The 13,305-nt window shown below is 46.4% G+C and overlaps 1 protein-coding gene across 3 annotated transcripts; it reads right to left on the bottom strand.

The window, feature by feature from the left end:
• Nucleotides 1-2,145: 2,145 nt before the first annotated feature.
• Nucleotides 2,146-10,900, bottom strand: LOC128643537 (taste receptor type 2 member 1-like). 3 transcript variants are annotated; one of them, XM_053696383.1, is made up of 2 exons: nucleotides 5,046-10,900; nucleotides 2,146-4,923 (listed from the first exon to the last, which is right to left on the bottom strand). In XM_053696383.1, exon 1 carries the CDS (start codon nucleotides 7,427-7,429, stop codon nucleotides 6,506-6,508), a length of 924 nt encoding a protein of 307 aa, XP_053552358.1. In that variant the 5' UTR covers nucleotides 7,430-10,900; the 3' UTR covers nucleotides 2,146-4,923; nucleotides 5,046-6,505. The 3 variants fall into 3 exon arrangements, with proteins under 3 accessions (XP_053552358.1, XP_053552357.1, XP_053552356.1); XM_053696382.1 differs by having other exon boundaries at nucleotides 2,147-4,656; nucleotides 4,801-10,900; XM_053696381.1 differs by having other exon boundaries at nucleotides 2,148-4,286; nucleotides 4,349-10,900.
• Nucleotides 10,901-13,305: the final 2,405 nt, after the last annotated feature.

The following is a 13,305-nucleotide window of genomic DNA, read 5'->3' as shown; positions in this document are numbered from 1 at the left end:
AAACAGAGATAACATAACCTAGGAAGGTTACTTGAGTCTGATGGAACTCACATTTCTCGAGTTTACAAAACAGGCCGTTGTCACGTAGTCTCTGAAGAACCCGTGTAAAATCAGAACGATGAGCCTCAAGTGTGGGTGAGTGTATGAGGATGTTGTCTAAGTACACCACAACACACTGTTGCAACATATCTCGTAGGACATCATTAATAAATTCCTAAAAAACAGCAGGAGCATTACATAGGCCAAAGGGCATTACAAGATACTCATAATGCCCGCTCCTCATGTTAAAAGCTGTTTTCCATTTGTGGCCCTCCTTAATCCTAACGAGATTGTACGCTCCTTTAAAATCAAGTTTAGTAAAGACCGTAGCTCCCTTGAGGCGGTCAAAGAGTTCCGTAATAAGCGGAATAGGGTAAGCATTCTTAATGGTAAGACGATTAAGACCCCTATAATCGATACATGGTCTTAACTCGCCACCCTTTTTCTTCACAAAGAAGAAGCCAGCCCCTGCTGGAGAGCAGGATTTGCAGATGATCCCCCGCGACAGAGCATCGGCAACATACTCCTCCGTAGCACAATTCTCTGCAACAGATAGAGGGTACACCCGGCCCGAGGAGTATCTGTGTCACTGAATTATGGGACATCTCCTGTAGTATATCAGTCTGATCCTGCTGAGTATCTATGTTGCTGAATTATGGGACATCTCCTGTAGTATATCAGTCTGATCCAGCTGAGTATCTATGTTGCTGAATTATGGGACATCTCCTGTAGTATATCAGTCTGATCCAGCTGAGTATCTATGTTGCTGAATTATGGGACATCTCCTGTAGTATATCAGTCTGATCCAGCTGAGTATCTATGTTGCTGAATTATGGGACATCTCCTGTAGTATATCAGTCTGATCCCGCTGAGTATCTGTGTCACTGAATTATGGGACATCTCCTGTAGTATATCAGTCTGATCCTGCAGAGTATCTGTGTCACTGAATTATGGGACATCTCCTGTAGTATATCAGTCTGATCCCGCTGAGTATCTGTGTCACTGAATTATGGGACATCTCCTGTAGTATATTAGTCTGATCCTGTGGAGTATCTGTGTCACTGAAAGGCATGTGTGGCATGAGGAGGGCATATGTGGCATAAGGGGCATGTGTGGCAAGAGGGCATGAAAGGGGCATGTGTGGTATGAAAGAAGCATGTGTGGCATAAGGGGCCATGTGTGGTATGAGGTTGGCATGGTGCACTTGATTTAAACTAACTTTATAAATTTGATAAAAAAAACTGAAAATAACGCAATGAAGAGTAAATAAAATCTTTAATAATGAGGGAACAGGGAGAGCGCAGCTACTGTACATTAATTAGTCTTAAGCAGGGTAGCCAGAGCTGACTAAATAACAACCCACTGAATAGAGCCCCTGAGACTAAAGAGTTGCATGGCTCTGCCTCCCTGATAATACAACATAACCCCCAATACACACAGAGAATGGCTGGGAGGAATCTGCTGTGTTCACCCTTTATCCTGGCATCACAATTAGTAAGGTGTGCCATCCCTCACACTTGTGTGACAACCACTGTCCCCTCTGTGCCATCCCTCTCACTTGTGTGACAACCACTGTCCCCTCTGTGCCATCCCTCTCACTTGTGTGACAACCACTGCCCCCTCTGTGCCATCCCTCTCACTTGTGTGACAACCACTGTCCCCCTCTGTGCCATCCCTCTCACTTGTGTGACAACCACTGCCCCCTCTGTGCCATCCCTCTCACTTGTGTGACAACCACTGTCCCCCTCTGTGCCATCCCTCTCACTTGTGTGACAACCACTGTCCCCTCTGTGCCATCCCTCTCACTTGTGTGACAACCACTGTCCCCCTCTGTACCATCCCTCACACTTGTGTGACAACCACTGTCCCCTCTGTGCCATCCCTCACACTTGTGTGACAACCACTGTCCCCCTCTGTGCCATCCCTCTCACTTGTGTGACAACCACTGCCCCCTCTGTGCCATCCCTCTCACTTGTGTGACAACCACTGCCCCCTCTGTACCATCCCTCTCACTTGTGTGACAACCACTGTCCCCTCTGTACCATCCCTCTCACTTGTGTGACAACCACTGCCCCCTCTGTACCATCCCTCTCACTTGTGTGACAACCACTGCCCCCTCTGTGCCATCCCTCTCACTTGTGTGACAACCACTGCCCCCTCTGTACCATCCCTCTCACTTGTGTGACAACCACTGTCCCCTCTGTGCCATCCCTCTCACTTGTGTGACAACCACTGTCCCCTCTGTGCCATCCCTCTCACTTGTGTGACAACAACTGTCCCCTCTGTGCCATCCCTCACACTTGTGTGACAACCACTGTCCCCTCTGTACCATCCCTCACACTTGTGTGACAACCACTGTCCCCTCTGTGCCATCCCTCTCACTTGTGTGACAACCACTGTCCCCTCTGTGCCATCCCTCTCACTTGTGTGACAACCACTGTCCCCTTTGTGCCATCCCTCTCACTTGTGTGACAACCACTGCCCCCTCTGTACCATCCCTCTCACTTGTGTGACAACCACTGTCCCCCTCTGTACCATCCCTCTCACTTGTGTGACAACCACTGTCCCCTCTGTGCCATCCCTCTCACTTGTGTGACAACCACTGCCCCCCTCTGTACCATCCCTCTCACTTGTGTGACAACCACTGTCCCCCTCTGTACAATCCCTCTCACTTGTGTGACAACTACTGTCCCCCTCTGTACCATCCCTCTCACTTGTGTGACAACCACTGTCCCCCTCTGTACCATCCCTCTCACTTGTGTGACAACCACTGTCCCCCTCTGTACCATCCCTCTCACTTGTGCGACAACTACTGTCCCCCTCTGTACCATCCCTCTCACTTGTGTGACAACCACTGCCCCCCTCTGTACCATCCCTCTCACTTGTGTGACAACTACTGCCTCCCTCTGTACCATCCCTCTCACTTGTGTGACAACAACTGTCCCCTCTGTACCATCCCTCTCACTTGTGTGACAACTACTGCCCCCCTCTGTACCATCCCTCTCACTTGTGTGACAACCACTGTCCCCCTCTGTACAATCCATCTCACTTGTGTGACAACTACTGTCCCCCTCTGTACCATCCCTCTCACTTGTGTGACAACCACTGTCCCCCTCTGTACCATCCCTCTCACTTGTGTGACAACCACTGTCCCCCTCTGTACCATCCCTCTCACTTGTGCGACAACTACTGTCCCCCTCTGTACCATCCCTCTCACTTGTGTGACAACCACTGCCCCCCTCTGTACCATCCCTCTCACTTGTGTGACAACTACTGCCTCCCTCTGTACCATCCCTCTCACTTGTGTGACAACAACTGTCCCCTCTGTACCATCCCTCTCACTTGTGTGACAACTACTGTCCCCCTCTGTACCATCCCTCTCACTTGTGTGACAAACACTGTCCCCCTCTGTACCATCCCTCTCACTTGTGTGACAACCACTGTCCCCCTCTGTACCATCCCTCTCACTTGTGTGACAACCACTGTCCCCCTTTGTGCCATCCCTATCACTTGTGTGACTACCACTGTCCCCCTCTGTACCATCCATCTCACTTGTGCGACAACTACTGCCCCCTCTGTACCATCCCTCTCACTTGTGTGACAACCACTGTCCCCCTCTGTACCATCCCTCTCACTTGTGTGACAAACACTGTCCCCCTCTGTACCATCCCTCTCACTTGTGTGACAACCACTGTCCCCCTCTGTACCATCCCTCTCACTTGTGTGACAACCACTGTCCCCCTTTGTGCCATCCCTATCACTTGTGTGACTACCACTGTCCCCCTCTGTACCAGCCTACATAACCGCTGAAGTGAGAAACCAAATCAGGAGAACGTGCAAAATGTAGCAGTGTAAGCGTTAATGTACCATCTGTATTGAGGTGAAGGCAGCTGGATGAAAATGATTTACTTTATACGAACAGGGTTCTTTTGTCCGCTGTTGGGATATAATAGATATTTACACATTGAGATAGACAGATGGTAAATTCTGCTGTACTTTTAGCAATTAGTAACCAGCGCTTGTTTTATGTAGGCTTGTGATACCCTTTATCCTCTAGCAGAACCTCCTTATCCTCTGGTGTTACCCCTTGTTCTCTGGTGTTATCCCTAATCTTCTGGTGTTACCCCCTTATCCTCTAGCAGAACCCCCTTATCCTCTGGTGTTACCCCTTGTTCTCTGGTGTTATCCCTAATCTTCTGGTGTTACCCCTTGTTTTCTGGTGTGATCCCCTTATCCTCTAGCAGAACCTCCTTATCCTCTGGTGTTACCCCTTGTTTTCTGGTGTGATCCCCTTATCCTCTATCAGAACCTCCTTATCCTCTGGTGTTACCCCCTTATCATCTGGTGTTACCCCCTTATCCTCTGGTGTTACCCACTTATCCTCTAGCAGAACCTCATCCTCTGGTGTTACCCCTTTATCCTCTGGTGCTACCCCCTTGTTTTCTGGTGTGATCCCCTTATCCTTTAGCAGAACATCCTTATCCTCTGGTGTTACCCCCTTATCCTCTGGTGTTACCCCCTTATCCTCTGGTGTTACCCCTTGTTCTCTGGTGTTATCCCTAATCTTCTGGTGTTACCCCTTGTTTTCTGGGGTGATCCCTTATCCTCTAGCAGAACCTCCTTATCCTCTGGTGTTACCCCCTTATCCTCTGGTGTTACCCCCTTATCCTCTAGCAGAACCTCATCCTCTGGTGTTACCCCTTTATCCTCTTGTGCTACCCCCTTGTTTTCTGGTGTGATCCCCTTATCCTCTAGCAGAACCTCCTTATCCTCTGGTGTTACCCCCTTATCCTCTGGTGTTACCCCTTGTTCTCTGGTGTTACCCCTAATCTTCTGGTGTAACCCCTTGTTTTCTGGTGTGATCCCCTTATCCTCTAGCAGAACCTCCTTATCCTCTGGTGTTACCCCCTTATCCTCTGGTGTTACCCCTTGTTCTCTGGTGTTATCCCTAATCTTCTGGTGTTACCCCTTGTTTTCTGGGGTGATCCCTTATCCTCTAGCAGAACCTCCTTATCCTCTGGTGTTACCCCCTTATCCTCTGGTGTTACCCCCTTATCCTCTAGCAGAACCTCATCCTCTGGTGTTACCCCTTTATCCTCTTGTGCTACCCCCTTGTTTCTGGTGTGATCCCCTTATCCTCTAGCAGAACCTCCTTATCCTCTGGTGTTACCCCCTTATCCTCTGGTGTTACCCCTTGTTCTCTGGTGTTACCCCATATCTTCTGGTGTAACCCCTTGTTTTCTGGTGTGATCCCCTTATCCTCTAGCAGAACCTCCTTATCCTCTGGTGTTACCCCCTTATCCTCTGGTGTTACCCCTTGTTCTCTGGTGTTATCCCTAATCTTCTGGTGTTACCCCTTGTTTTCTGGTGTGATCCCCTTATCCTCTAGCAGAACCTCCTTATCCTCTGGTGTTACCCCCTTATCCTCTAGCAGAACCTCATCCTCTGGTGTTACCCCCTTATCCTCTGGTGCTACCCCCTTGTCCTCTAGCAGAACCTCATCCTCTGGTGTTACCCCCTTATCCTCTGGTGCTACCCCCTTGTTCTCTGGTGTTACCCCCTTATCCTCTAGCAGAACCTCATCCTCTGGTGTTACCCCTTTATCCTCTGGTGCTACCCCCTTGTTCTCTGGTGTTACCCCCTTATCCTCTAGCAGAACCCCCTTATCCTCTAGCAGTACCCCCTTATCCTATAGCAGAACCTCCTTATCCTCTGGTGTTACCCCCAATCCTCTGGTGTTACCCCTTGTTTTCTAGTGTGATCCCCTTATCCTCTAGCAGAACCTCTTTATCCCCTGGTGTTACCCCCTTATCCTCTGGTGTGATCCCCTTATCCTCTAGTAGAACCTCTTTATCCTCTGGTGTTACCCCCTTATCCTCTGGTGTTACCCCCTTATCCTCTGGTGTTACCCCTTGTTTTCTGGTGTGATCCCCTTATCCTCTAGCAGAACCTCTTTATCTCCTGGTGTCACCCCTTGTTTTCTGGTGTGATCTCCTTATCCTCTAGCAGAACCTCTTTATCCTCTGGTGTTACCCCTTGTTTTCTGGTGTGATCCCTGTATCCTCTAGCAGAACCTCTTTATCCCCTGGTGTTACCCCTTGTTTTCTGGTGTGATCCCCTTATCCTCTAGCAGAACCTCTTTATCCCCTGGTGTTACCCCTTGTTTTCTGGTGTGATCCCCTTATCCTCTAGCAGAACCTCCTTATCCCCTGTTGTTACCCTTGTTCTCTGATGTCCCCCCTTAACCTCTGGTGTTACCCCTTGTTTTCTGGTATGATTCCCTTATCCTCTAGCAGAACCTCCTTATCCCCTGTTGTTACCCTTGTTCTCTGATGTCCCCCCTTAACCTCTGGTGTTACCCCTTGTTTTCTGGTATGATCCCCTTATCCTCTGGTGTTACCCCTTGTTTTCTGGTGTGATCCCCTTGATCTCTGGTGTTGCCCCCTTATCCTCTGTTTCCAACCCCTTATTCTCTAGTGTTACCCATTGTCCTCTGAGCATATTTCATTAGGATTCCTGCAGCAACCTTGCGAAGCTTGACATTTCCTCTGATCAAAACCATGCCATGTGCCAAGCAGTACACAAACGAGGCTAAGTAGCAGATAAAGAGTCGTGTGTCACCTTCAGGGAACACATCTATTAGGATAATTATTGAATTCACAAAATATCCAATGAATAATATCAACAAAGACAGCACTGTGTAACCTGCTTGGAGGTGAGCTTCCATACGGACCTCGTGGCCTGCTCTCATAGTGATATGCAGCCTCCTCATGTGTTTTGATAGGGACCGCAATATGAGACCAGCAGAGAGGAGAACACAGAGCAGGGGTATGCAATACACAAAAAGCACAAGGAAGGTCCTGTATAAATTCATGTATGTGTACTTAATTGTCTTATTGCCAGGGATGCTGCTATTAAAGCTCTGGATAGTAAAACCATCTTCTTTTCTGGTCCACATCAATGGAATGCCCATAAGCACACACAGGAACACAGAGAAGAAGATGAAGTATTTATAAGAGCTCTTGATGGTTCTCTGCAGCCAGATCAGCGTGCAATGGTGAAACACAACGATCCTGCTGCAGTAGAAGACGCACAGCCAGGAACTCAGTACCAGGTTGCAAGAGCTGGAGATCATCTTCAGCACATAAATAATGTTGCAGAAAGGATGGCTTTCCTGGAAAAGCTCACACATCCAGTTGCCTGCCGAGCTCACCTGGAGAAAGAGATTGCTCATGGCCAGACTGCATATGAAGTAATCAGAAGATGCAGGGAGGCGATGCTGGATCTTTGCCCAGATGCTGACCAACAATATAAACCCATTGGTTGCCAAGCCCAGGAGACAGGTTATCATTTGGACAGCAGAGAGAGCCAACATATTGACTGAAGCCATAGTAAATACAGACGAGTGATGTACAGAGACAGATGGTGCAGATGCAAATCACAGGGAGCTACAGTTACCTTCCTCAGGATGGAACGCACCAGTTTTGCATAGAAAGGAGGAATTGCACCAAAACAACACAATATCAGGTTTTGGGATTAAGTAAAGTATTTTCTTTTCCTATGGACCTTGCAAATGAACTCAGTGAAATGTGAGGATTGTGAAGTAAAACTTTACTGACTGAGGAAACCTGACCCAGCAACACAGCACACAGGATCTTCTGGGTCTACCCTGTATGACGTGAAGCATGTGCATATTCTGACATTGCTGTAGTTGTAGAACAAGTGGCCTCTAGAAGTAAATACACACTTAGCACGGAATGTGATAAACCCCTGTATTACTAGGGGATAAGACCACCCTGACAACAGCTATTAGTTCAGAAGCAGCGGGTGACAAGCAAACCATTCCCTGGCCTCACAACATCAAAATGTCTCCTTGTGCTTCCCTATCTGGTAGCCAAGATCAAGAGTAGGGGTGCAGTGTCACATGCTTGTTCCTTCAGTGTATTCTAGGAAGCTATTACTGAGGTAGAGACTGAACGTCCGGCAGTTTATTCCATGACACGGACCTGTCCATTCATCACCCAACAACAGTTCATTAGATTGATATTAATTTGATTGTACGCGTAATAAACTGATTGATGGTAATCGCACAACTGCAGTTTACTTTTATTATCCACTATGCTTAGTTCTAGTGGTTTATTTTGTAAAAATGAGTGATCCTAGTTAAAGGGACACTAAACTCAATTTTTTTTTAATGATTCAGATATAGCAGCAATTTTAATCAACTTTCTAATTTACCCCTATTCACTTGTCATCTTTATTTAAAAAGAAGGAATGTAAAGGTTAGGAGCCGGCCCATTTTTGGTTCAGAAATGGCCACCAATAAGCAAGCGCTATCCAGGGCGCTAACCTAATATGGGCCGGCTCCTAACCTTTAAATTCCTGCTTTTTAAATAAAGATAGCAATAGAACAAAGAAAATTTTATATGAATAAATTAGAAAATAACATGCTGGGTTTAGTGTCCCTTTAAAGGGACAGTCTTGTCAAAACTAAACTTTCATGACTCAGATAGGGCAGCAATTTTAAACCACTTTCCAATTTACTTTTATCACTAAATTTGCTTTGTTCCCTTGGGGGTATTTTTGAAAAGCTAAACCAAGCTAGGGTCAAACTGATTTCTAAACAGTTGAAAACCACCTCCTAGCTCAGAGCATTTTGAAAGTTTTTCACAGTTAGACAGTACTAGTTCGTGTGTCATATAGATAACATTGTGCTCACTCCCGTGAAGTTATTTAGGAGTCTTCACAGATTGACTACACTGCATGTCTGTTAAAAGCACTTAGATAAGGAGGCAGTCTGCAGAGGCTTAGATACAAGGTAATCACAGAGGTAAAAAGTATATTAATATAACTGTGTTGGTTATGCAAAAACGGGGATTGGGTAGTAAAGGGATTATCTATCTTTTAAATAAAAACAATTTTGGTGTAGACTGTCCCTTTAAGCTCAGGAGCATGCAGTATTTGCAAGTGTTTATACTAATGTAGACATAGTTACAAACACTACTGCAATAGATTGTCATACACAGGCTTCTTAGCAGGTCACCTGCATTTACTTTTTAAATGATAGTAAAACAACAAAATAAGTCTAAGTAAATTGGAAAGTTTTGTCTAAATTATGAAGGTTTCATTTTGAATTTACTGGAAAACACCCAGAAATTGTATCCCACAGAAATGATTCAGCAGGTTCATTAAATAACCTCACTGATTCCCAGTGGCATTAATGTAATTTTAGGAAGCTCTGAAGCTTGTTAAGTCAAATTCTAAACTCATTTGTTTTTGCAGATTTCCTAGTTACTCAGCAGAAGCACCAAGTACTCATCTATCCACCGAGTATGGTGGAAACGTCCTACAGGTTTGTGTGTAATATAGCAGGTTATGGTCTCATGCTGAAGGTCCTCCTACAGGTGTGTGTGTGTAATATAGCAGGTTATGGTCTCATGCTGAAGGTCCTCCTACAGGTGTGTGTGTGTAATATAGCAGGTTATGGTCTCATGCTGAAGGTCCTCCTACAGGTGTGTGTGTGTGTATTAAAGCAGGTTATGGTCTCATGCTGAAGATCCTCCTACAGGTGTGTGTGTAATATAGCAGGTTATGGTCTCATGCTGAAGATCCTCCTACAGGTATGTGTGTAATATAGCAGGTTATGGTCTCATGCTGAAGATCCTCCTACAGGTGTGTGTGTAATATAGCAGGTTATGGTCTCATGCTGAAGATCCTCCTACAGGTATGTGTGTAATATAGCAGGTTATGGTCTCATGCTGAAGATCCTCCTACAGGTATGTGTGTAATATAGCAGGTCATGGTCTCATGCAGAAGATCCTCCTACAGGTGTGTGTATAATATAGCAGGTTATGGTCTCATGCTGAAGATCCTCCTACAGGTGTGTTTGTGTGTAATATAGCAGGTTATGGTCTCATGCTGAAGATCCTCCTACAGGTATGTGTGTGTAATATAGCAGGTTATGGTCTCATGCTGAAGATCCTCCTACAGGTGTGTGTGTGTAATATAGCAGGTTATGGTCTTATGCTGAAGATCCTCCTACAGGTATGTATGTGTGTGTGTGTGTGTGTGTGTGTGTAATAAAGCAGGTTATGGTCTCATGCTGAAGATCCTCCTATAGGTGTGTGTGTAATATAGCAGGTCATGGTCTCATGCAGAAGATCCTCCTACAGGTGTGTGTGTAATATAGCAGGTTATGGTCTCATGCTGAAGGTCCTCCTACAGGTGTGTGTGTGTGTATTAAAGCAGGTTATGGTCTCATGCTGAAGATCCTCCTACAGGTGTGTGTGTGTGTGTGTAATATAGCAGGTTATGGTCTCATGCTGAAGATCCTCCTACAGGTATGTGTGTGTAATATAGCAGGTTATGGTCTCATGCTGAAGATCCTCCTACAGGTGTGTGTGTGTGTGTGTGTGTGTGTGTAATAAAGCAGGTTATGGTCTCATGCTGAAGATCCTCCTACAGGTGTGTGTGTGTGTGTGTGTGTAATAAAGCAGGTTATGGTCTCATGCTGAAGATCCTCCTACAGGTATGTGTGTGTAATATAGCAGGTTATGGTCTCATGCTGAAGATCCTCCTACAGGTGTGTGTGTGTAATATAGCAGGTTATGGTCTCATGCTGAAGGTCCTCCTACAGGTGTGTGTGTGTGTGTAATATAGCAGGTTATGGTCTCATGCTGAAGGTCCTCCTACAGGTGTGTGTGTGTAATAAAGCAGGTTATGGTCTCATGCTGAAGGTCCTCCTACAGGTGTGTGTATAATATAGCAGGTTATGGTCTCATGCAGAAGGTCCTCCTACAGGTGTGTGTATAATATAGCAGGTTATGGTCTCATGCTGAAGGTCCTCCTACAGGTGTGTGTGTGTGTGTGTGTGTGTGTGTGTGTGTTAAAGCAGGTTATGTCCCATGCTGAAGATCCTCCTACAGGTGTGTGTGTAATAAAGCAGGTTATGGTCTCATGTTGAAGGTCCTCCTACAGGTGTGTGTGTAATATAGCAGGTTATGGTCTCATGCTGAAGGTCCTCCTACAGGTGTGTGTGTAATATAGCAGGTCATGGTCTCATGCAGAAGGTCCTCCTACAGGTGTGTGTATAATATAGCAGGTTATGGTCTCATGCTGAAGGTCCTCCTACAGGTGTGTGTGTGTTAAAAGCAGGTTATGTCCCATGCTGAAGATCCTCCTACAGGTGTGTGTGTAATAAAGCAGGTTATGGTCTCATGCTGAAGGTCCTCCTACAGGTGTGTGTGTAATATAGCAGGTTATGGTCTCATGCTGAAGGTCCTCCTACAGGTGTGTGTGTAATATAGCAGGTTATGGTCTCATGCTGAAGGTCCTCCTACAGGTGTGTGTGTAATAAAGCAGGTTATGGTCTCATGCTGAAGGTCCTCCTACAGGTGTGTGTGTAATAAAGCAGGTTATGGTCTCATGCTGAAGGTCCTCCTACAGGTGTGTGTGTGTAATAAAGCAGGTTATGGTCTCATGCTGAAGGTCCTCCTACAGGTGTGTGTGTGTGTAATAAAGCAGGTTATGGTCTCATGCTGAAGGTCCTCCTACAGGTGTGTGTAATAAAGCAGGTTATGGTCTCATGCTGAAGGTCCTCCTACAGGTGTGTGTGTAATATAGCAGGTTATGGTCTCATGCTGAAGGTCCTCCTACAGGTGTGTGTGTAATATAGCAGGTCATGGTCTCATGCAGAAGATCCTCCTACAGGTGTGTGTATATAATATAGCAGGTTATGGTCTCATGCTGAAGGTCCTCCTACAGGTGTGTGTGTGTTAAAGCAGGTTATGGTCTCATGCTGAAGGTCCTCCTACAGGTGTGTGTGTGTTAAAGCAGGTTATGGTCTCATGCTGAAGATCCTCCTACAGGTGTGTGTGTGTGTAATATAGCAGGTTATGGTCTCATGCTGAAGGTCCTCCTACAGGTGTGTGTGTGTATTAAAGCAGGTTATGGTCTCATGCTGAAGATCCTCCTACAGGTGTGTGTGTAATATAGCAGGTTATGGTCTCATGCTGAAGGTCCTCCTACAGGTGTGTGTGTAATATAGCAGGTTATGGTCTCATGCTGAAGGTCCTCCTACAGGTGTGTGTGTAATATAGCAGGTTATGGTCTCATGCTGAAGGTCCTCCTACAGGTGTGTGTGTGTGTGTAATAAAGCAGGTTATGGTCTCATGCTGAAGGTCCTCCTACAGGTGTGTGTAATAAAGCAGGTTATGGTCTCATGCTGAAGGTCCTCCTACAGGTTTGTGTGTAATAAAGCAGGTTATGGTCTCATGCTGAAGGTCCTCCTACAGGTGTGTGTGTGTGTGTGTGTGTGTGTGTGTGTGTGTAATAAAGCAGGTTATGTCTCATGCTGAAGGTCCTCCTACAGGTTTGTGTGTAATAAAGCAGGTTATGTCTCATGCAGAAGGTCCTCCTACAGGTGTGTGTGTAATAAAGCAGGTTATGGTCTCATGCTGAAGGTCCTCCTACAGGTTTGTGTGTAATAAAGCAGGTTATGGTCTCATGCTGAAGGTCCTCCTACAGGTTTGTGTGTAATAAAGCAGATTATGGTCTCATGCTGAAGGTCCTCCTACAGGTGTGTGTGTAATAAAGCAGATTATGGTCTCATGCTGAAGGTCCTCCTACAGGTTTGTGTGTAATAAAGCAGGTTATGGTCTCATGCTGAAGGTCCTCCTACAGGTGTGTGTAATAAAGCAGGTTATGTCTCATGCTGAAGGTCCTCCTACAGGGGTGTGTGTAATATAGCAGGTTATGGTCTCATGCTGAAGGTCCTCCTACAGGTAGGTGTGTGTAATTTAGCAGGTTATGGTCTCATGCTGAAGGTCCTCCTACAGGTAGGGGTGTGTGTAATATAGCAGGTTATGGTCTCATGCTGAAAGTCCTCCTACAGGTGTGTGTAATAAAGCAGATGTTTTGTACCTACATTTCCCATTATGCTGAGCATCATGGGAAATTTAGTTCCAAAACATTTGGGGGCCCCAAGGTTGCTGACCCATGCTGTAGGGTGCTTATATACCGGTAATGCCCAGGCCAAGCGGAATGTTACCTACGTACCCCCAATGACCACTCAGGCCAAGCACAAGGTTACCCTACATGCCCCCCCCCAGGCCAATCACAAGTCTACCCTACCAACCCCCCCAATGACCGCCCAGGCCAAGCACAAGGCTACCCTACATTTTCCCCCCCCCAATGACCGCCCAGGCCAAGCACAAGACTACCCCCTGTGCCAAATGACTGACCGGGCAAGCACAAGGCTACCCCTAC

Source organism: Bombina bombina, unplaced genomic scaffold (assembly GCF_027579735.1).
Source record: "Bombina bombina isolate aBomBom1 unplaced genomic scaffold, aBomBom1.pri scaffold_582, whole genome shotgun sequence".
NCBI lineage: Eukaryota > Metazoa > Chordata > Amphibia > Anura > Bombinatoridae > Bombina > Bombina bombina.
The sequence above is the reverse complement of the archived record's forward strand: the minus strand, read 5'-3'. Positions and strand labels throughout refer to the sequence as shown.